Source organism: Camellia sinensis, chromosome 13, assembly GCF_055761805.1.
Source record: "Camellia sinensis isolate YWXY chromosome 13, ASM5576180v1, whole genome shotgun sequence".
Lineage (NCBI taxonomy): Eukaryota > Viridiplantae > Streptophyta > Magnoliopsida > Ericales > Theaceae > Camellia > Camellia sinensis.
Genome location: NC_138973.1, coordinates 145,173,411 through 145,197,258, shown reverse-complemented (window position 1 = coordinate 145,197,258; position 23,848 = coordinate 145,173,411). Strand labels below are relative to the sequence as shown.

Genomic DNA, 23,848 nt, shown 5'->3' with positions numbered 1-23,848 from the left:
TAGAAAGAAGTGATTTTAGCAACTATAACCTTTTGTATTCTTGCACAATGAGTTTGCCCTCATACATGACCCACATTCTCACACTTGGAAACTTGAGGTTTTACCATTTCTTCTAAATTGTTCACATCCATAGCACCGTAGACTTGTCTAGTCTCTCTGTGTTGCAGATCAAAATGTTTACTGAAGCATATCTATAGTTTATGTTTCAAATGGATCATCAAATTTTATTGTGGTGAACAATGTGAAATGGCGTTTTCATGTAAAACCCACATCCTCCAGACCATTTTGTAATTTAATCTAACCAACATAAGTACTCAGGCTAATGATGCATTATCAAATGCTAAGATTAATATTCATAATAATGATTTCATACTACACATAAGAAACAACAGGTCCGAGAATATTTAATTCAATCAATGAATTAAATGAAATTACAATACATTTTACAAATCAGTGCACGAATAAGTACCTTTATTTATACATACCCAAACAAGAACAAGTCAGATTACACAAGCACAGTCAGCCGTATCGCATATCAAAACAACATTTTCTTGGTTGATTTGGCTTGCCAACTTTGGTTGGAGCTTCTTATATTCATTCCTAACAAATGATGCAGCTTCAATTGCACAATTAGCATCTACAAAGGCAATACAACACCCTCGAAATCCAGCACCACTAAATCGTGCGCCATATACACCAGGAGCCCTTAGAAGGATCTCATACAATTGTATCAATGGTTCACAACCTGAACAATTCATATATTTTAACAAAATTTATCAGCAGAAGCACAAATCTTGCATAAACCACGTTTAGACTAGTATGACCACAATTTCAATCTGAAAACAAACTAGTTGAGACTTTGAAATGGCTCAATCAAGAAACTACAATAAATTCTAATTTGGAATCATCAACTATTTGAATTATTGGTTTCTTTTCATTCATTGGAACCAAAAAGTTGACATAATCGCATGAGATGTTTTGAAGAAAGAAAAAGGAACTTTGAAAGGAGACATTCTAATAGTCTCTGAAGCCATTGTTAGAAGTTGAAATCCAATTATAACATGGTTAATAAGAAGAATGAATGCCTTGATGCAGTCACAAAGTAAATAGAAATGTCATACTTCTAACAATAAATGTTGGTTAGATGACAATACATTGTTAGAAAGATTTTTGAAATAGTACATTATATATATAGTATGTTTTAGGATTTTTCAAAAAGTTTGACTTGTTTATGGAAAGCTTTAATTGTCTTATTTTATGTGTCACATATAGGAAATTTAAAAGAAATGGGAAAACTTAATAAATGCCCACCAAATCACTAGCTTAGAAAAAACAAGCGAGTGCCACTAGGCTTTAGTGCTTGATTTGGTGCACAAACCTTCCACGCGTGCGTGGCATGGGCAGTGGCGCATTGTACAATACTTGGATACATGTGTGTGTGGTGTGTGATCAAGAAAATTAATTTTTATCAATCATGATTATCAACAACCGGACAATTATTATGATAGTTAAACATGTTCATATGGTGGAAATCACACTTGATTGTAAAGATGTGATGAATGGCTTGATCATATGTTGCAGCTGTGCAATCTACATTGTTAAATATTAAAATGTGAGATCAGATGGTTTGAATTCAAAATCTGAGTTAACTATTAGCACAACAGTCAAATTACAATTAATGTGACTTAGATTTAAAATCAACAAACACACATTTCTGAACAAGGAGCTTTCCAACTATAAAAATGGCAAATTCACAACCATTTTACAACTCTCTCATTCTAAGGCATTCAAAGCTTTCTTATTTCTGTTTTCATTTCTGGACTATATTTTCTGCAGTAATATACTTCCAGTTTCTTGGCTAACTAGAACAATTAGAGACCATTCAGGCTTGATTTCATTTGTGCAAACAAAGTCAAGCAAAAGCCTAAATCTGGACTTGATTTATCCTGGAAGCAATTCATTGACAACTCAATGCACACCATTTGGTGGGGGCATACCCTAAACATGCATACCTTAATTATGATGTATTTGATGAATCCTGCATATCCTAAGGCAGTGTTTGGATCATGTATTTGGGTAGGGCTTTGGAAAGGAAAAAGGGAAAAGGGAAAAAGTGGGTGACATGTAACTCTATTTCCTTCACATTTCACTCACCTTTTCCTTTCCTTTTCCAAATCTCTACCCAAATCCAAATCCATGATGCAAACATAGCCTAAATTTGAAGTTTAACTTCCCAATCTAGGAAAATGCATTTTAGGTTCTTAATGTTTAGATTGTGAAATTTGAAGTGTTAGAAACGTGAAAATATTATGTTGATTACTTAGTTATTTTGATGAAATTTCATAAATAGAGTATGTTTTAATTAAAGTAATTTCAGTTAGTTTATATCATGCTCACTAAGTGTTTGTAAAGATGCTCCACTTCTTCTCAAAATCCTACGGTTATAGTTTGGGATTTTTTAAAATAAAGCATTTGGGATATTTTAAAATAAAGCATACATGAATTTTCCGTGTGACACTTATGTAGTATGTTTTGCACAGTGTACTTAATTTTTTGAAGGTTTGATATTGTTATGGTTAATTTTGAATACTTGATTTGAAACTTTGGCTTTGGTTGTTGTGTCCATGAGTATAATGGGCTTGATTAGCCCTATCATTGGAGACATACTGTAATACCCCAAATAATGCCATGTGCCATAACTAGATCCATATCCATCTTTGAATACAATGAGCCCTATTAGCTATCTCATTACGGAAAATACTTAAAGTAAAGCTTATAAATCAATAGTTAGGAAGCCTTGAGCATGTGCAAATTCTTTGTTAACGATCAACAGTTGGGAAGTAGTCTTTTCTAGAACTTAGAAAACCGATGTGTGTAACACGGAGACCACATTGTAGGATAAAATTAGAGTGCTGCTATTAGCACCCCATCAATTATTTTGGATCCCCATTTTTTAGCTTTTTCTTTTATTACAATAATAACCTTAAATGAAATTACTAAAAAAGACATCAATAATTTTGGGACACCCTATCTCACAATTAAGCCCACACACCAACTACATCATGAGTTAGGGCTTATGAGAGCACCCACCTCCATCACCACCCATCCATCTTCCCCAAATCCCACTTTCAAAACCTATCCACCCTCAAAACCTTAAAAATCCTTTGGCAGCAATATTCCAGGCAACCATTTGATTACCTACACTTCTCCAGCAATAACAATGAGTAGAAGTTTTTCCAGCAACCACAACTCCATAAGACGAGAGGAGTACAACAATAAAAGCTCAAAGGAGGTTCATAGCTTTGATAGTGTTCTTAGCTAAGAGGAGATTGGCCTTATAAGGGTAAGTTTCTTGAAAAAAATAGCAAAAATAATAAAAAACTGTTCGTCATTTTTTCAGGACTGAACTCCCGAACATATGACCGAAATTCGGAACACAAGCCCGAACATTGTTTATTTGTTTGGGAATAGGTAACTGAACATTTATTTTTTCAGGTCATGAACAAGTATGTGGAGATAAAGTAGTAATCACCTTTGTGGGTTTTGTTAGGGTTTTTAGGAGAGAGTCTTTTTGGGGTGTGTGGATGTCCATTCAACTAAATGGGTGGAATGTTTTCACAAGGATAATTTTGGTATTATTTGGGGGGAGAAGAAATTTTAAGGGTTTTAGAATTTATAAGTGGGAATTCAAAGAAATGGGGGGACCAAAATAATTGGAGTGTTAATAACAACACTCTAAAATTATATCCCATCCTTGTTTAATTGCCTTGCACTCTAGTAGAAGTCAAAACATGAATCGCTTAGATACCAACTTAGAAATATAAACTATAGTTAGAGAATTTTGAAAGAACAAATCCCTTAGATTGTGTTGATAATTAGAGCATAAGCTTCTTTTGAGCCTTAAAAAGCAGTAGTTACCACACCGGAAACATTCTTGCTTGGCATGAACCAACACTTGACCTTAATTACCTTACATGACAATAGAGATAGAAATGTGGATTAATATGATGACAACTTAGACGATGAATGCAATTGGTAGGGAATTTAGAAGGAATACATGGGTTAAAACTAGAAGATTTAAAAGTTTGAGCACACGGGTGAGGAACTTTAAGTGAAGAAATTTTTAATGAATACTTAAGAGTTAAGGGATGACTTTGAACTAAACATTTGAATACTTAGAATTTTTAAAAAACCTTAATGAAGAAGCATAATAACCTAGGTCTAATAAAGAGCTTTCCTAATTATTGTGCTAAAACTTAATCGGGATTAGCGGTAATTAAGTGTGATTAATTGGACCTAATCAAGATTAATTAAGTTACTGATAATTAGAGATTAACCTTGCTTAATTAGAACTAAACTTGATTAACTAAGCTAATGAGGGGGATTAGGAAATGGTGAAGCACACACCTCTCCCTAAGTTTGGACACCTCCTACTTGGAGGATAGATATGCACCAAAGGGAGACAAGTGCCTCTCTCTCCCTAATATAATAATAATAATAAAAGAGCTAGAGCAAGGCAAAATCTTAAAAAAATTGTAGGAGAAATGAGACAGAAGAGGACGAAGAAGAAGAAGGATAGCTTCAATCTTAGCCCAAAACTTAAGCAAAAATCATCAGAAGGTATGAAATTCCACCCTCTGTCACATGATATATGAATTAGCCAACAAGAAAATAATTTAGGATAGGTTCTTGATAGAATAAAGAAATGAAATGGAAAATAGATGAAAAGAAATTAGGTACAGGAAGAATTTGTGGGAATTCAATCATTGACATGAATAAATCAAAGGATTTTGTGTAAAATCTTGAAACTAGGTATCCTAAATCATTTTTAAATGTTTTATATTGAAAAATATCATGTTTAGATGTTTTGAATTGAAGGAAATAGGAAGAAATGAAAGGAAATTAATAGGAAAGTATTTGGCTTGAAATGATTAAGAGAAAAGTGAGCAGCCGCCACTAAGTTAACCATATCTCCTTGTATAGTTGGAATTTGGATATGAGATCACCACCATTAGAAACTAGACTTTTGGGGCTTGAATTTAGACTCAAGGATTGCCCAAAATCAAGTTTGGATTAGGGACATATGCCCATTTAAGGTTGGATCGAAAAACTAAATGCAAACCTCCTCGTGCTCTTTTGAAAAGTTGTACTCCTTGTAAAAGAATTAAATAATATAATCAAGAATATGTATGTTTCATTTCATATAGTTATACACTCCTCTCAATAGATGTTTCAAATGGACTTAATGGACTCAATTAAAGAAATTAATGGCTTCCGCAACTCAAAATACAAATTTTGCCCCAACTATCACAAGAGTCCGACTTGTTTTTTTAGTTAGGCCTTTAGTAGTCTATGACAACTGGGCGGTTACTACACTATCTTGTTTGGGGTGGGATGGGGTTGTGATACCTACAATCACACTGGAGGGTATTATCCCTTGGGTTAGTATCTATAAAAACATGGCCAATGTGATTGTGATACCTACAATCACACTTTTAGTAGACAATCAATTTCTTGTGCTCATGAAATAAAATATGGATTACTTTACATTGGTTTTGAAAGTGTTTTGATGGTGGTACTTGGGGTTATAAATATGCATGTACCATGATATTAGTACAATCATCATGCATATTACCTTTGTTAGCCATTTCTTCTTTTGAGTTTTGGCTCGCGTTGAATATTTTTAGGTGTTGAGGTGAACCCCGGTGCATGAGAGATGCCGAGCTTATGGGTGTTTTGTGTTTCTTGGCCTAAGGGTCTTTGAAGCAATGTATGGCCATAAGGTCATTGGTATAATCTTTGTTTTGGTAGTGTTGATATCACTTATGACCTTAATTTTGAAAAGTGTTGTTAAACTTCACATAAGAGAGAGACTTATCTACTTGATGCATAGTTTGGAAACATGTATGTTTGACTCTTATTTACTATGTTCTAAGATTATGTTTCAAAGGAATAGAAGAATTCCTCATGTTTTAAAAGATTGGAATTATGATAGGAATTGAGACCTTGATGTAATATATCAATAATTAGCCGCCAATTCATGGGAATGAGCTATGAAGCCAATTTCTCTAAATGAGGTCTAAGGTCGGGGGCACGGACAGGCTGAAAATAACAATAACAAAGCTTTTTGAAAGAGAAGAATGAGCAATAGATTTCTTCACGCTTCGCTTTGGAAAGGGGCATTGAATGAAGACAGACATAGTGGAATGCTCCTATACTATAGAAGGTTCCCTCATAAGTCTGAATGGCTTGAAGCCTCATGTGATGTGTGTTGATTTTCTTGAAGTTGAATGATGTCTTGTTTAGATTGGACCTACTTAAACTCAATTTTCTAGAACTTCCAGTTTCTCCTCTAGTAAACAATCTATTTTGAGAGACTATATCTAAACTTTACCTCATAAATAATTTCTGAAAATTTTACAGGAGATAGGCCTATGTGTTACCTTTCTTTTGACATAAATGGGAACTTGTTTAGACTTAAATTGAGGTGATTATGCCCTGTTCAGATTCGACCATGCTGCATTGTTTTGATCAGATTTGGATTTATACACTGTATTTGCAGTAGATTCCAGTGGGGTTTGAAAGTTGAGCACTTTTAGATAAATTGAATTTCAAAGTCACCATAACATTGCAGAATTTTTCGTGAGTTCAACTAATGAATATTGTTTAAAACATAATTCAGTCCATGCATATTTCCTTCCGTTGAACCAGTGAAATTTGAAAATAGATTATGGTGGTACACCCTCATAATATTTCTTGATCTTGGAGGATATGGGTTATGGACTGGGAGCTTGTTATGTTAACCTTGTTTGCATTTTAACTCATTTCCCATCTCATATACTTCATTCTTCCACCTTTTTCCTAAATCTCTTCTATCAATGTCCTCCTTTGGATCACGAGGAGTGACAGAAACTCTACACCATTCTTTTGAGTTAATTTTCCCTAAACTATTGGAGTGCCCTCTTTGGACTAGAGCACACCATTGGGCATCTCATCAATGTTCGCTGTCAATCTCCTGCTGGTTTGTCCCAATCATCTCCAGTCCAACTCACATGGCCTCCCTCAGACATGAACCATCACCTTTGAATCAAAGAATCATACTGTAAACAAAATAAAAAAAAATAACAAAACATCCACCAAAAAAATGAATGTAAGAGATTGAAAGAGAAGATCATGGCATACCACATTCATAATTTTGGATGGAACTAAGACCAGAAGCTGAGATGAGCTTCCCAAAATCTTCTAAGTTGCCAGAAGCCCATGCTTCAAGTCCTAAAGTTATCAGCGCATTGTTATATCAACTACATAGAGGTGAGATCATGAAAGGCAACATGATGAGAATACATTGAATAAGTAATACCTTTGATAACCCGCATATTTTCTGAGAAATAATGCTCTGCTCTTCTAGCTAAAGAGGGTTCTAATTTGCACTGCAGAAATATAAATCTAATTAATTAGTAAAACTAATTTTGAACTACAACAAGCTGTTAATAAAACAGCAAGCAGATTTTTCCATGAAAGGCTACGAAATATGTACCTAATAACAGATAGAGGAGATTGTTAATGTGGTGTAGGGAAAACATCATGATACAAATTACTAACATAAACATCGAAGTACCTTAGCAACATGCTCGTGTAGTTATGTCATTTTAAGACATAATCAGAGGATGTATGAAGTCTGGATAAAAGGATATTACAGTGTAAGTGGATTTCTGTGGGTGCTGGAAGGAGTGGACTAGGTGCAGATTTAACCTCAAGGCTGAAGCTTTGATAGCAAAAAATGTTTACTGTCAAACTTGACCCTCCATTCTCATGGTTGATAGTTCATGAGTGGAGAATTAGAACCCAAAGCTAAACAGTTACAACAAACAATGGTTCCTCTCTACAATCATTTGACGTCCCATGGAAAATGAATCAGTACACCAATTTATTTCTGTGAGTCATTTTGCATGAAATGTGTAAACGAAAGCCAAAGGTGCACCTTGGGTAAACACCCCATAGACAAGGCATACACCTTTAGAAAATGAATCAGTACACCCACTCATTTCTGTAAGTTGTTTTTTTATTCTCCAAAGAAATATATCCATTGCAAGAAATGTGTAAACAAAAGCAAAAGTCGCACCTTGGGTGAACGCCCCAGAGACAACGATAAATAAACATAATTACTGAATATATACATAATACATGGATAAATGTAGATTTCACATATCCAAGTGGAACATTTAACAAACATGGGGAGACAGGCATTCTTTGAACACTAAAGTCATGAAGGTAATACCTTGTGAGTTTCATATGTTCTTGGTTCAACTGTAGACAATAATAACAAATACATACATAAATAAAGGTACCTGGAATCTTTATAGAAGTGAATATTTATGTAATTCAAGCTTGCAAATAAGGTCAAAAAACTGACCATTGGACAGGAGAGGCTCCATCCCTTCATTCCCAGAAGATCTGCAGAACATGCAAAAAAGAGAAATAAAGCCTACAAACATTTGCTGAAACAACATCCAAATAATTCCACCATAACATGGACAGCTGCAAACCCACCAAAAACCAAACAAAAACAAAAACAAAAGCAAAAACAAAAATTCTGTTTTATCTCAAAGTCACATTTAATTAAGTTTTGACCTAAACCCATATCTCGGGTTATTTGAGACATTGAAGAACATGAACTTAGGTATTGTTTAAGAGTAATGGTGAGTTGGGTTGAACCGAGTTACTGCGCTTTGGCTTGGGGTTACATACTTTATTATTACTTTTAGCATTTTGGGAGTTAGTAGTGATGCGCAGTTTTCATACTTTGTTCAGGGTACTAGTTGGACTTTCGTATTTAAAGAATTATATTGTTCCATCTTTAGCTGAGTAGTTGCATGCTACATATTTTTATAAATGTTCCATTACCTTGAACTATTGGAAAATTAAATTGTTGTTTTAGAACTAAAACTGTTTTGATAAAATTATTATATTATCAATGGAATTAAATTATTTCTAAAACATGTGTAAACTTGGCATATAGTAAAATGTTTGAAATGATCTCATGTTTGTAATAGTCAAGCTGAATTGTGTTGTTATTGAGACCATATTTATGTAAAAATCGAGGGAATTTATTCCATTGTGTGTGGCGACTCTGGCCATTGAGGAACAAATCCGAGTTAGGCTGCAATGATGTGCTCAATGATTGTAAGAAACAAATCTGGACTAGGCTGGATGACCTTCAATTGGATTGTCTTAGAGAAAAGGCCTGGGTTGCCACCTTGAGGATGACTTTTGGTTCGATATTGGATTCAACAGGATTATTGCCTCGAAAACTTTGTGGCATGTTACTTGTTAATCATGGTACCCAAATTATAATGATGATCATGTTGTTATTTGTTTTAAGTGAAGAATCTCATTTGTGGTGTTCTTGAGGGACGTTGATATTTTTATTTAAATTGTGGAACCTTGTTTTTGAATCAGATTGTCTTTATCAAAACTGTATGCCAATCTAATTTATGTTATATACATCTTATTTTGGAATGGAACCCTGTTTTTTGAACTGTATTTACTATCTATGTAACTCATTGAGCTATTAGCTAACTTAGTTGTTTACTCATCCCGTCCCAAAATATTAGTCACTTAGTCCATTTTTCATTGTCCCAAAATATTAGTCCATTTACAAAAATCAAGGACTAAAATAATATGAATTTCCTATTTTTCCCTTCTTTTAAATTCATTAACACAAAAAGTACAATTATGACAATTGAAATTGCCCAAAAAATGTACTATCAAAGGGTAATTTTGGAAAATCAATTTTTTTATAGTGCAATAATTGTACTACCAAAAAAAGTTAGATTCCCCAAAAGGAACTATTATTTTGGGACAAAGGGAGTAACATTTTCAAGTGAGAGAAGGACTTCGAATGGACTCATGGCTTAGCAGAGACTTTATTTTATGGACCTCCAGGACATTCATTTATTATTTTTAAATTATTATGACAATTTTGTGCATACTTTTAGTTGAGATTCATTTAGGATTATTTTGTTATGTGGGTTGTTTGCGTCCCACTGGTTATATGGATGGTACTGATTAGGGTTGGTTTTGGCCGTTTATACTTGTGACATGTCACTAGATTGAGTTTTGATTTATTTATTATTGGATTATTGTTACATTTATTCTATGTGATTATGGATTCGTGTCTAGGCTTACGTGTGCCTTGGGTTAACGCCTTGTGGGCCATGGCTGGTCATGCCTGGATTTGAGGTGTGATGGATTGGACTTTGAAGACAGGCAATACTGACTTCTCCAATATTTCCTGGGATCTTACTCGGTTATTGGCCAAAAGACTCATGAGTGATGTTACCTAGACTTCATCTCTTAGGGCAGGATTTGGGGTGTCACACAGGATCCAAATAGTTTTAACTCTAATCTCAAACGGCTCTCCATATCCTAGATTTATCTTGATGTTCTTGGGTTCTCATTATTTTTCAAGCACATCAACACATATTCTACCAAAAGTTAGTCTAATTCTTCATAAGGTAGGCTCATTCAAGAACGTAGGATTAGCAATGGTACAATCAATATAACCTAAACCATCTTCAGCCCAAAGCTCCAAGGGAACATTGTAAAACTTTAACCATAGAGGCACACTAGTAAATTTATTTATTTTTATATCAACAACAAAAAAGAAATGATTAAAGAATGTGCTGAGGGGCATAACCCGCATAAAACCAAAAGAAAAAGGCAATCATAGAAAACGCAAGCTCGTAAGGGATCAATAAGGGATCAGAACGCTCCTGTTGTTCGAACTAGTTTTTAATAGTCGTCTTAATTAGTGCCCTTTTGGTAAGCTTTGCGACCACTTTCATTTTTAGCATCTCATCTTATATAGGGAAGCGAAACTTGAACGGATGGAGCAAATGATCCAACTACATAACTTTTTCGTTTTCATTACTTCCATGGTGGTGCCTCATGGCACGGCAGCACCTGCACTATTGAAATGGTTCGTCAATGGAGATGAGGTACTCGAATTAGATCAATGATCGATTTCTAGGTTTCGTCGTAAACCTAATTGGTTACTTCTGATTACGTAAATCAATAGTTCAAACCGCACTCAAAGGTAGGGCATTTCCCATTTTTATAGGAACTTCTGTACTAGAAACAATGGTATCTCCAATTATAGCCCCTCTGGAATGTAAAATATATCACTTCTCCATAATGGTTAATTGTATACTTAAGCCTTTAAGGTCCCATTTGGGAATAGGCTATTTTAGCCGAAAAGTCAAAAGGCCACTACAAGTTGTCACATCACTCTCTCTACTTTTTTGCACACCTTTTCGTAGAAGGTTAAAAAGCTGACTAAAATAGACAATTTCAAAACCATCCCTAAGTTCCTTACCTTTCTAGAGTACTTTTTCCCCTTCCATTTTTTGTGAGACTTCAGTTAGAAGAATTGTGTACAAAATTGGCTTACCCTAATGTGGGTGAGACCATGTCTATTTATAATGAATATAAGATAAATAGAAACAGAAAAAGGAAATAAGTAATTACATAATCAAATCTCTAAAATTCAAGGGATCTCCGAAATATAGTCTATTCTATATTCGAACACTCCCGCTTAAGCTGGATCAAAGATATCTACCAAACCTAACTTGCCAATGGAAGACTAAAGTAGAGATGGTCCTACAAATTTGGTGAAGACATTAGCAGTCTGATCAAAAGACGGAACGAAGGAGGGACAAACAAAGCCTGCCCTAACTTTTTCCCTGAAGAAATCAATGTCAACCTCAATATGCTTGGTGCGCTCATGAAGGGCAGCGTCAGAGGCAAGTAATATGGCAAACCTATTGTCACAAAACAACTTGGAGAGAATACTTCCCTTAAAACCTAACTCAATAAGAATGGATAGTAACTCACACGTCCAGTACTCAGCGTCAGCAGAAGACCGAGAAACAGTATCTTGTTTCTTGCTTTTCCATGACAGAAGATGAGTACCATAGAAAGTACATACCCCAGAGGTAGAGCATATGTCAATCAATGACCCTGTACAGTCTACATCCATAAAGCAGGATAGTCCTGTCAGAATCCCATTAGTGAAGAATAACCCAAACCAAGACAAAACTTGAGATATCTCAAGATGTGAATAACAACATACCTATATCTTGAAGAAATATACTCAAGAAAACGAGCTACTTTAATCCCCAAAAAATATTTGAGAGGACCCAAGTCCTCGATGTCAAAGGCTCGACTAAACTCCTGTTTTATTTGAGAAATGCATGAGGCATAATCCCCTGTAAGAATGATATCATCCACATAGACCAACAAAATGACACAGCAACCATTGGCCTTACCACGAATGAAGTATGTGTGGTTAGAGTGACACTGAACAAAATCCATGGATAAAATAACAGAGTTGAACTGGCTGAATGAAGCACGAGGAGACTGCCTCAAGCCATATAGAGATTTACGTAGACGGCATACCTTCCCAACAAACTCCCACAACCTTCGTGCCTCGTGGAAGGAGTCAGATCACTATCAAACACTAGAGATGGATAGTGCAACAGATGCCTTGAAATTGCAGCAGTTGATTGAGCAAGAACGAATTATTGAGTTTTTTTTGTTGGGTTAAGTCAATATCCAAATCTTGGGTAGAGACACTTTCATCTCTTCATGAGGTTTTTGCCTATGTTCACCATGAGGAAATCAAACGTAAGGTTATGTTACACCCACCTGCCCCGACTAGTTCACCTCTCCTTTCTACTCTTCCTTGGGATTCCAAGCTTGGTGGTAAGAAACCTAATATGGGACGGTCTGGTGATTCTTCTGGTGATAGGGATAAGCACTGTTGTGATTTTTGCAACCGCCCATGTCATGATAGGGAGCACTACTGGAAACTTCATGGTCATCCTCGGTTAGGGGGGCAAGGTGGTTGCCCTAGCAGTAGAGGTGCTTCTCGTGCACATCATACTATGATTCACCAGTCTACTGAGTCTGCTTCAATTGTACCTATTACGGGTGGTTCCTCCTCTGAGTCCATTGTTCTTACCAAGGATGAAGTGGAGTATGTAGACTTAAATTTTGCAATACAATGAGCTAGAGATGTCTATTCATAGTAGTACAAAGAAAGATAAGTCAAATCAGGACTTTTATAATGAGATGACTACTTATTGCGATCAGTTGGTCCTTATGGAACCATCTAAGCAACAAATACTACATTGTTCTGTGCAGTATAGGGAGAAATATAAGCTAGTATAGTTTCTTATGGCTCTTAGAGATTAGTTTTGTGAGAACCCGAATATAAAAAATAAAGTAAATAATTAAATAATAATAATTTTACAAACCTCAAATATTTTACTATGAATCTCTTAGTGCAAATTAAATATTATTGGAGGGTCTTTTAATTAATTTTAAACCTAAAATAAATTTAGAGTGGAAATCTCTAATTTAGAGGCAACATTTACTATTAAAATAAATAATAATAATAATGTTAGATGATAATATTAAGTTATCCCCTCGGTTTATTGGTCCTTTTGAGATCCTTGAGAGGATTGGTGAGGTTGCTTATCGATTGGCCTTACCACCGCAGTTGTCCGGAGTGCATGACGTGTTTCATGTGAGTATGCTTCGGAAGTATGAGCCAGATCCATCACATGTGTTGGATTGGACTGATTTAGAGGTAGATGAGGATGCCTCGTATGAGGAGAGACCGGTACGGGTCTTGGATAGGCGGGATCAGGTCCTGCGTGGCAAGACCATTCCTTTGGTGAAAGTCTTGTGGAAACATCACGGAGTGGAGGAAGCCACTTGGGAACGTGAGTTGGGAGTCCGTAAGAAATATCCGGACTTGTTTGTTGATATGTAATCTTGTATTTAAATTTTACATTTTGTTGAACTTAAGAGCTTTGATATATGTCTTAAGTTGTGAAACATTGAGAATGTTTTGGTTATTGGAAGTATGTTTGGAACTTGCCTCATATGGTAGTTGGATGTAACACTATATATGTTGAATATATTGTTGAAATTGGAAGGATAGTGCATAATGTTGATGCATGTTGAAAATACATATGTTGTTTACATATTGTGATATGTCTCTTGTTAAAGGGATGGGATGACCGGTAATGGGTCGAATTGTTGAATGTTAAATTGTAACATTGTCTAAAATGAAGGAAAACTTGTTTTGAAAACTTGTGCTTAATTTCGGGGACGAAATTCTTTAAGGGGGGGAGGTTATAGCGATCCCGGGTTTACCCTTGTTGTATAGTGATCCGGACATGTGTCCGTGGATGTTGGTAGTTATTTATTATCTTGTTTACATCCTTTCTTACTTTGTATTTGAGTTATAGGATGTGTTGGGCGGGTTGGTTTCAGGTTGGTTGAGTTTAGAAACCAAAACTAGTTGCCCAGATTTTTGGCCTGTCCGCTCGAGCGGACGTGTTGGCGCTCGAGCGGGGAATACATCCATCCAGTATCTTGTTGTGCAGTGTTGTGAGCTCGAGCGTAGGGTTGGGAGCTCGAGCGGAGGCCTGGTTCTGCAAAAGTGCTGGGCGAGTGCATTCTGCGCTCGAGCGGGAGGTTGGCCGCTCGAGCGGAAGTCTGTGAGTGGCCGCTCGAGCGGGGTGTTTTACGCTCGAGCGGAAGACTGGGTCTAAATCCCGAAATTGTGACTTTTCAAATCACTTTTTCACTTTCTCTTCTCTCTCTTACTTTTCTAAAAACACCATTGTTGAGTCTTTCTCTCTAGATACTACCTTCTCTCTAGGTTTTGATCTAGTAGGAGTGATTTGCTCACCTTTGGCCTTTACAAAAAAGTTGTTGATCGTCGAGGGCTTCATTTTAATCTGAAAATCTCGGGTTTTGGAGCACGTTGGGTTTTGTCGTCTTCTCCTTTGGGACTCCGAATTTGAGGTAGGGATATCCTACTCCTCTCTATGGGTTTTGTCTTTAAATTTTGGTATTTTGAGATGTTGGGCTTGGTTTGGTAAATTTGTGAAAGTTTGGGGCTTTTGTGTAATTTTACAAAAGTTGGGGTTTTATTCATAATAAACCTAGATGCATGTTTGGCATAGAAAAATAGAATGATTGTTGAATCATTGATGAAAATGGGACCTAAGGGTTGAAATGGTAATTATGGAAAATGGCCTAATTACATTGTTTAATTAATTGGGATAATTAATTGGTGAGAAATGAGGAAATGAAATGTTGATTGAATATCCATTTGTGCATTTATTTTCTGTTTTAGAAATAACTGCTTTGGGCTATCGGTGGAGGATGGTCGAGATTGTCGTAGACAATGCATGATGATTAGGTAAACGGAAACTAATCAATGGAATGTGTCATGGAACTTGACGGTTGATAGAATACATTAATTGTGTGTATTGTGTGATTGTATATAGAACCAATGTGTTTATATACGTTATGTGTAGAGGAGGAGATAGGGGATGTACTCCGCGGTTTAGGGGAAGATAGGGGATGTACCTCTAAACCGGATAGGTATTGGGAGGAGATAGGGGATGAACTCCGTAGACAGAGCTCATATGCTTGTCTAGAGAAGTGAAGATAGAGCTCATATGCTTATCTTTGTGAAGTATGGATATATCTTATATGCTTATCTGTGGATATTGTGGTTATACATATCTGTTGTAGAGTGTGGATACAGCTTGTATGCTTATCTGTGGATATTGTTGATATACATATCTGAGAGAATGTGGATATAGCTTTTATGCTTATCTGAATGTGAGATATAGTTTTTATACATATCTGTGGAAATGATGATAGAGCTAGCATGCTTATCTGTTGAAAAAGGGAAAATGAAAAGTAATTGGGACTTGTAAGTCGTTGACATAAATATGTAATTTATGTGATTGTATCAGTGTTGACCAACTATCAATTGCTAATGTTTTAGTCATTGTCCATGGTTGGTTTAGTGTATTTCTACTGGGCTGTGGCTCACCCTATATGGGAATATCATTTTCAGGTACAGGAAGCATGCCACCTCCAAGGACATAGCTGGGAGGCTAGTGGCGGGCATAGTTTTGTCGTTTTACTTTTGATGTATTACATGTAATTTCAAGCCAAGGGCTTAATGTGTAAACGAGTTAGAACTCTTTGTTGTAACCAAGTGTTAACTTGGAAAGCTGTAAGCCCGTAGGGCATTTTGTTATGAGGTTAACATGTAATACTTATGTCTTGGAATTCTAATGAATGAAAGGAATGCGGTTAGTTTAAATGTAAATGCATGTCTTATCTGATGGGTTTATTGTTATTATTTTGAGGGCGTTACACTAACTCTTGTTATAATTGTTTTCTACAACACTAGGAACCCTAGCAGCCGTGGGTTTATGAAGGAAAGTGAGGGGTGATTCAATCATCAAGATTATTTTTGTAGCCAAGAAGGAGAGCTTTGTGTGTGTTATGCCGTGTGGCCTCTTAGGTTTTCTTCTCTTCTTTCTTTGTTCTCTATCCTTATTCTATTACTATTTACTTCGTTGATGGAGAGGTTGTAGGTTTATGTATTTTGTATATATATATACACTGTTAAGAAACCTGAGGAAATAAATTGTGTAAAGAATGGGTGTAATTCTTAATTTAAAAATTCTGTATAGAACCACAAACTTTAAAAATCGAGGAATCATATAAAACGAATAAATTTTGAACTGACATGTTTACAGTAGATTAATTACATATTGAATTGCATATCATAATTTTCTCATAATTTTTGGGATTCAAAATCTATATTAACTGGTGCATTCAAATCTGTCTAGAAAACTGGTGTAAAACAGTAACTTCGAAAGTGTCGTTCTCTTTGGGTATAAATCCGAAAATTTTCAAATTAGCGTCATTAGAACCGGTTTCGAGTCTAGTTTCATAGATTTTTGGCCTTGCGTTGATTGCTCGTGTATACTAAGAGAACCATTAATTTCTTTAAAGTACTGTAGAAAATAATCTGTTTGGGCATAATTAATTGTAAATAATTATTTTGATAAGAAAATCAAGTAAAACCAATTGGGTTTGAAACTTAGGATATATTAGTTGATATCTAGAGGGTTTTGGAATTTTTCAAACAATGTGGAGTGGGTTTTTAATTTTCAAAGTTAGCGAATAGATTGGGAAAATTTGATTAAAATTCTATTTTATCTTATAGTGAATTTTAATTAAGTTTCAATCTGAACCCATGTCATGAGTAATCTGAGACCTTGAAGAACATGAACTTAGGTATTATTTAAGAGTAACGGTGAATGGGGTTGAGCTGTTGGAAAATTAAATTGTTGTTTTAAGACTAAACTATTTTGATAAATTATTATATTATCAATGGAATTAAATTATTTCTGAAACATATGCAAACTTGGCATACTGTAAACTATTTGTTATGGTCTCATGTTTATAATGGTGAACTACCATTTTTTGCGAAACTGAATTGTATTGATTATCGGGACCTTCTATATATTTTAGTCTAGGGAAATTATTCCACTGTATGTGGTGATTCTGGCCACTAGGGAACAAATCCGGATTAGGCCGTGATGACTCTAGTGCTGAACAATTGTAAGGAAAATACTTAGGCTAGGCTAGGTGACCTTCAATTGGATCGTCTTAGAGAAAAGGCCCGGGTTGCTACCCTGAGGATGACTCTTGGTTCGATATTGGATCCCATGGGCTTATTGCCTTGACAACTTTGTGGCATGTTACTTGTTATTCTTGGTACCCAGAAAATTATTGGTGTTCATGTTGTAATATGTTTGAAGTAGAAAATGTCATTTATCATGTTCTTGAGAGACATGAGTATTTTAACTGTTGAACTGTGGAACCTTCTTTTTGAAACAGATTATCTTTATCAAAACTATATGCCAATCTAGTTTCTGTTATATATATCTTTTAAAACTGTATTTACTATCCATGTCGCTATTCACTGAGCTATCAGCTGACTTAATAGTTTATCACTTCCAGGTGTTAGAAGAACTTAGAGTGGACTCATGGCGTAGCGGAGACTCAATTGCATGGACCTCTAAGACATTAATTATTTTGTTTTAGCTTGTTATGTCGGTTTTGTGCATACATTCTAGTTGGATTTTATTTAGAATTATTTTATTTTATGAGCGGTTTGTGTTCTATTTAGTATATATCTTTTTTTTGAAACTTAGTTATGGCTCGTTTTGCCATGCATACTTGTGGCATGTCTTTGGATTGAGTTTTGATTTATTTATTACTAGACTATTGTTACATGTATTCTATGTGATTACGGTTTTGTGTTTAGGCTTACGTGTGCCTTGGGCTAAGGCCTTGTATGCCACGGCCGGTCATTCTCGGGTTTAGGGTGTGACAAGTTTGAGCCTCTTCGTGGTGTTATTCTACATCGCTCACTCTTACCTTCAGTCGATGGTATTGTTCGAGAATTAATAGCTGAGGAAACACGGCTCAAAGTTGCACATGGAGCATCTCCTTCTGGGTCAATGTTTGCTACTCCCTCTACTTTTCCTCCATCATTACCTACTCATCTTCTTCTCGTTCTCAGCTCAAAAGCCTCAACATTCTTAGGATGAGTGCAGTTTCTGTCAAAGTATGCCTGCCCTAGATTTGCAAATCAGATGGTATTGGGAAAAAAATGATTTTTAAACTTTATTTTTCAAAAAATTTGAGCTATAATTAATGTAGGACCCACATGTCAGTTTTTGTGGATCCGAGTGGCGATGCGTTCATTGTCGTGTGATGAACAAGATTTGGTAATTAGTTGGTCAAAATAATTTGTAAGTCATTGAGAAATCAACTCCAAAGTAAGCTTCATGAACTTCGAGTAGGTTTATGAGGTTCTCAACTAGTTGTTATGCATTCTTGTCCTACATAGGAAACTTAGGAAAACTTTGGAGTGTTAAAGCTCCTAGTTTGACCCTTGGACATAGGCTATGGTGGGTTGGGCCCAATTGGACACAAAAAGCAAGCGTGCTACCGCCCAGCACCCAACCGAGCCAGGTGCGTGTGAGTGTGAGTTAGGTTCGGCCGGCAGGCGCATTACCTATCTTTTTGGGCCAAAACTATTTGAATTTGAATTTAAATTTTTTGCACTAATTCGAATTTCAGATTCAAAATCTTGAGCCAAAATTTTGAAAATTCAAATTTGAATTCAAGTCATCTTCTCTGATGAGTAACATTTTTCTGGCGTATGGACACGATTGTAAAGTCATGTCTTTTTTGCTTATCCGAATTTTGAAAATTCAAATTTGAATTCAGGCTGTCATCTCCAATGTGAATAGGTTTTTCCTTGCATACATAAAGGCAGTCCATCTATCCAGTTTAGTCATTCAATTCAATCTTTGCTTTCATCTTCCTCCTCTATTCTAGACTCAGCATATTACATATTCTGTGAGTTTGAATTGTGAGAGTGCTAAGCACATTCATTGGTTCGTTGTACACACAAAATTAGTGCAAAATTTGTAGTGGTGATTGTTGTATCCAGGAGACAGAACATATTTCTGTCAAAGACACAGTGTTCAAATATTGGCCTCAATCACAAATTGTTCTTTGTTCGATATAGAAAGTTTGTAAGTCAAATATTTCTGTAACTCTGTGATTCCTTTTTCTATTTTTGTTTATTTGTATTAAATTACTTTTCCTGAATTATTCTCCAATATATGGTCGTACATTTTCTCAATTTAATTCATGATCATTTTCTCATTCTTTTTCTCGTTCTACCAGTAGCTCACATCCTCTAGTAGTTCTTGATGATTTTAGAGAGTAACCAAATTAGGGAATGATTAGGTTATCATCCCCTATTTATATTAATGAAGATTAATAATTTCAAGGGAGCCCTAAGCCATAGAATAATTACAAAATAATAACCCAAATAATAACATATTATGCTAACACTCCTCCTCAAGCTAGTGCGAAAATATCTCTTATGCCCAGCTTACCTAATATGTCATGAAATGGGTTACTCCCAACTCCCTTGGTGAAGATGTCAGCAAGTTATTTACCAGATTGCACAGAGGGAGTACAAATGGTGCCACTAATGAGTTTCTCTTTAATGAAGTGGCGATCAATCTCAACATACTTTGTCCTGTCATGTTGAAGCGGATTGTGAGCGATGTTGATAGCGGCCTTATTATCACAGTATAACCGCATGGAGTCCGTCTAATCAATACCTAGATCACTCAACAATAACTTGATCCATAAGAGCTCACACACCCCTTGTGCCATAGCTCTAAACTCAGCTTCTGCACTTGACCTGGCAACCACATTTTGTTTCTTACTCCTCCAAATAACTACGTTGCCTCCAACAAAGGTGCAATACCCTGAAGTCAATCTCCTATCAGTTACTGATCTAACCCAGTCAGCATCTGTATAGGCTTCCACATGAAGATGATCATACTTTGAAAAATAAAGACCCTTACCAGGAGCAGTCTTCAAGTACCTCAAGATTCTCATGACAGCCTCGAAGTGAATCTGATGAGGAGCATGCATAAACTGGCTAACCACACTAACAGCAACAACAATATTAGGACGTGAGTGAGACAGGTAAATGAGCTTACCCACTAATCGTTGATAGCTCCCCCTATCAACAGCTTCTCCTTCATCATCCTCTAATTTTTGATTGGGTTCCAATGGAGTGTCACAGGCCTTGCAGCCAAGCATCCCAGTTTCCTTCAACATGTCAAGCACATATTTTCTCTGTGAGATAAATATCCTATACTTGGAGCGAGCAACTTCAATTCCCAAAAAATACTTCAAGCTTCCCAAATCTTTGATTTCAAACTCACTGGCTAAATATTTCTTCAACAGAGGTATTTCTTCACTATCATCGCCCGTAAGAACTATGTCATCTACATAAACAATAAGTGTTGTAGTCTTACCACGTGAGGAATGTTTCACAAACAAGGTGTGATCTGTCTGACTCTGTTTGAAGCTATATTTAAGCATAGCCTGAGTGAATCTCTCAAACCAAACTCTTGGAGACTATTTGAGACCATATAATGACTTCCGAAGCCTGCATACTTCGCCTTCTGTCTAATGATCCTCAAAACTAGGAGGAATGTCCATATATACCTCTTCTTCGAGGTCACCATGGAGAAAGGCATTCTTGACATCAAACTGATGAAATGGCCAATCTAGATTATCTGCTAGAAAGAGAAGTACTCTGACTGAATTCATTTTAGCCACGGGTGCAAAGGTCTCCTGATAGTCAACACCATATATCTGAGTGAACCCTTTTGTCACAAGTCTTGCCTTGTAACGCTCAATAGAATCATCTACTTTGTGTTTCACAGTATATACCCATTTGCATCCCACAGGTCATTTGCGTGTAGGTAACTCCGTCAATTCCCAAGTGCCATTCTTCCTAAGTGCTTTCATTTCCTTAATCATGATAAGTTTCCACTCAGAGGTAGCAAGAGCATCCTGAAAATAGTTAGGAATGCTAACAGAGGAAATATTTGACACAAACGCTCCATATGAGGATGACAAATGAGAGTAGGACACAAAATTTGAGATAGGATGTTGAGTACAAGATCTCACACCCTTTCTCTTGGCAATAGGAACATCAAGATCAATGGTCTCAAGATATTCAAAGTTACCTGGACTCTCATCAGAAGCAGGAGATGGCAATGGAGGAGCAAAAGTGGTCCCTTGTATCCAGTTAACTTTCTGTCTATCTTTGTCTCGGACAAAAACTTGCCCGTCCCTATCCTTGGTGACATTGGGTTCTGTAGTCCTAGTACGAGGGGTTGGTGCAAGAACAACTGGTTCCACCATAGGAATCACAGGACTCACTTCACACCAAGGCTTCCCCTGAAGAGAGGACTCTGACACCGGAGAGGACAAGAAATAGGACCAGGACTCAAAGAAAGTGACATCCATAGACACAAACCACTTACAAGAAGGAGGGTAGTAACACTTATATCCTTTTTGAGTAAGAGAGCAACCAAGGAAAACATATTTGAGGGAGCGAGGGTCCAACTTCCCACCAGTAGGAGAGTGATTATGGACAAACAGACACAGCCAAATATTTTGGGAGAAATAGGAAACAAGGACTGGGAACCTAAGAAGATTTGAAGAGGAGCTTGTTTTTGCAAGACCAGGATAGGAAGACGATTAATAAGATGTGCAGCGGTGAGAACGTCGCCCCAGTAGGACCCAGGCACACTCATAGAAAAGCACATACACCGAGCCATGTTAAGAAGACGGCGATTCTTGCGTTCCGCCACCATATTTTGTTGAGGGTATTGGTGCAAGAGGTCTGATGGATAATGGCATGCGTAGAAAAATATTGACCTAACCCAGAATCTATGTATTCACCCCCATTATTAGAACGGAATATTTTGATAGTGACCCCAAACTGAGTACAAATCATCTTATGAAAATTGCAAAATATAGAGAAAACTTCACTCTTGTCTTTCATGAGATACACCCAAGTAGTACAAGAAAAATCATCAATATATGTAACAAACCATCGATGACCTTTCACAGACAAAACGCAAGAGGGACCCCAAACATCTGAATGTATTAAGGAAAAAAGAACTAAACTTTTATTAAAACTGAGAGCAAAAGAAGCTCTGTGTTGTTTTCCAAGTTGACAAGACCCATAAAGAAACTCAGACATATTATTATTTGTGAAACCAGATAGAAATAAATGCTTAAGTAAATAAAAAGAATGATGCCTAAGACGCCGATGCCATAGCCATAAATCATCTGGGGTAGTAGGACTCATGGTGGAAGAATAAGCAAGCTTGTCCGGTTGATCTAGGAAGTAGAGACCATTTTCTGCACTACCACTGCCAATCGTTCTCTTCGTGACAAGGTCCTGAAAAAGACAATGATCAGGAAAAAACGTCACACTACAATTCAAATCCTGGGTAATACGATTCAAGGATAAGAGATTAACAGAAAAATTGGGAACATAGAGAACAGAAGATAGAAGTATGGTAGGAGTGACATGAACTAAACTTTTCCCAGAAATGGAAGAAACGGTACCATCTACAATCCTAACTTTGTCCTGACCTGAAGAGGGCTTATAGGCAAAGAAAATGTTAGAGGATCCAGACATATGATTTGAGGCACCAAAATCAATAATCCAGGGCAAAGACTTATGAGATAGGAAAACACGAGGAGAAGAGGCTAAGTCACCTGAGCGGGCAAACGACGAGGAAGATGTACTAAGAGTAGTAGAAGACCGGCGGTCTAGCAAGCGCTGCATAACATCCCTCAAGCTTAGGAGTAGTCATGCCATAAAGACCATCAGAAGCCTGGCCAATGGAAGCAGAAGTAACATCAAGTGTATCAATGGCACTAGACTGATGAGCCCATGGATGGGAACCACGTCCTCGAGAGTGGCCTGACCGATTGCCTCTAGAACCAGACCGATCACCTCAACCCCCGGATGGAGTCCCATGAAGCTTCCAACACGTTTCACGAGTATGCCACGACTTTTTACAGTAATCATAGGATACAGACTCCTTAGCGGCAAACAGAGGAATGGGAGTCAGGATGAGGCTATCTCGAGGGGTAGACAGTAATGCTGAGCAGTCAGTAGAGACAGGGGACATCATAGCAAATCGGCGACTCTCCTTATTCTGTATATAGACAAATGCCTCCTGAAATGAAGGAAGAGTGTCCATACCCAGAACTCGACTCCTAACTGGATCATACTCCACATTTAGGTTTGCCAGAAACTTGAAGACCCATTCCTGTGCGATGAACTTCCTGTACTCGACAGAATCAGCAATGCAAACAGGCTTATAGTTTTGCAGGTGATCAAGGCGTTTCTAACCATTGGTGAGGAAGGTGAAGTACTGAAGAACAGTCTGCTCCCCCTGAATAGAGCTCTCAATAGAGCGGCGCAACTCAAATGCCTGTGAGAAATTCCCTTTGCGGGAATAGGTGGCAGCCA

General features: G+C 36.7%; 1 protein-coding gene across 3 annotated transcripts in view; it reads right to left on the bottom strand.

Annotated features, from left to right (window-relative positions):
* Positions 1-314: 314 nt before the first annotated feature.
* The window catches only part of GALAK (galacturonic acid kinase), an 89,132-nt gene continuing 65,598 nt past the window's right edge, over positions 315-23,848 (bottom strand). The window contains exons 10-15 of one of the 3 annotated variants that reach the window (XR_014349739.1): positions 8,414-8,454; positions 8,279-8,307; positions 7,361-7,430; positions 7,183-7,272; positions 6,981-7,080; positions 315-745 (exon numbers count right to left, since the gene is read on the bottom strand). Coding sequence is in view for 2 of the 3 variants with exons in the window: in XM_028265653.2 (XP_028121454.1) it covers positions 501-745; positions 7,183-7,272; positions 7,361-7,430; positions 8,279-8,307; positions 8,414-8,454 (475 nt within the window). In the remaining variant the exon portion in view is untranslated. Of the gene's footprint in view, positions 746-6,980; positions 7,101-7,182; positions 7,273-7,360; positions 7,431-8,278; positions 8,308-8,413; positions 8,455-23,848 lie in introns of those variants that run through there. The other 2 variants (XM_028265653.2, XM_082903699.1) reach the window with 2 other exon arrangements.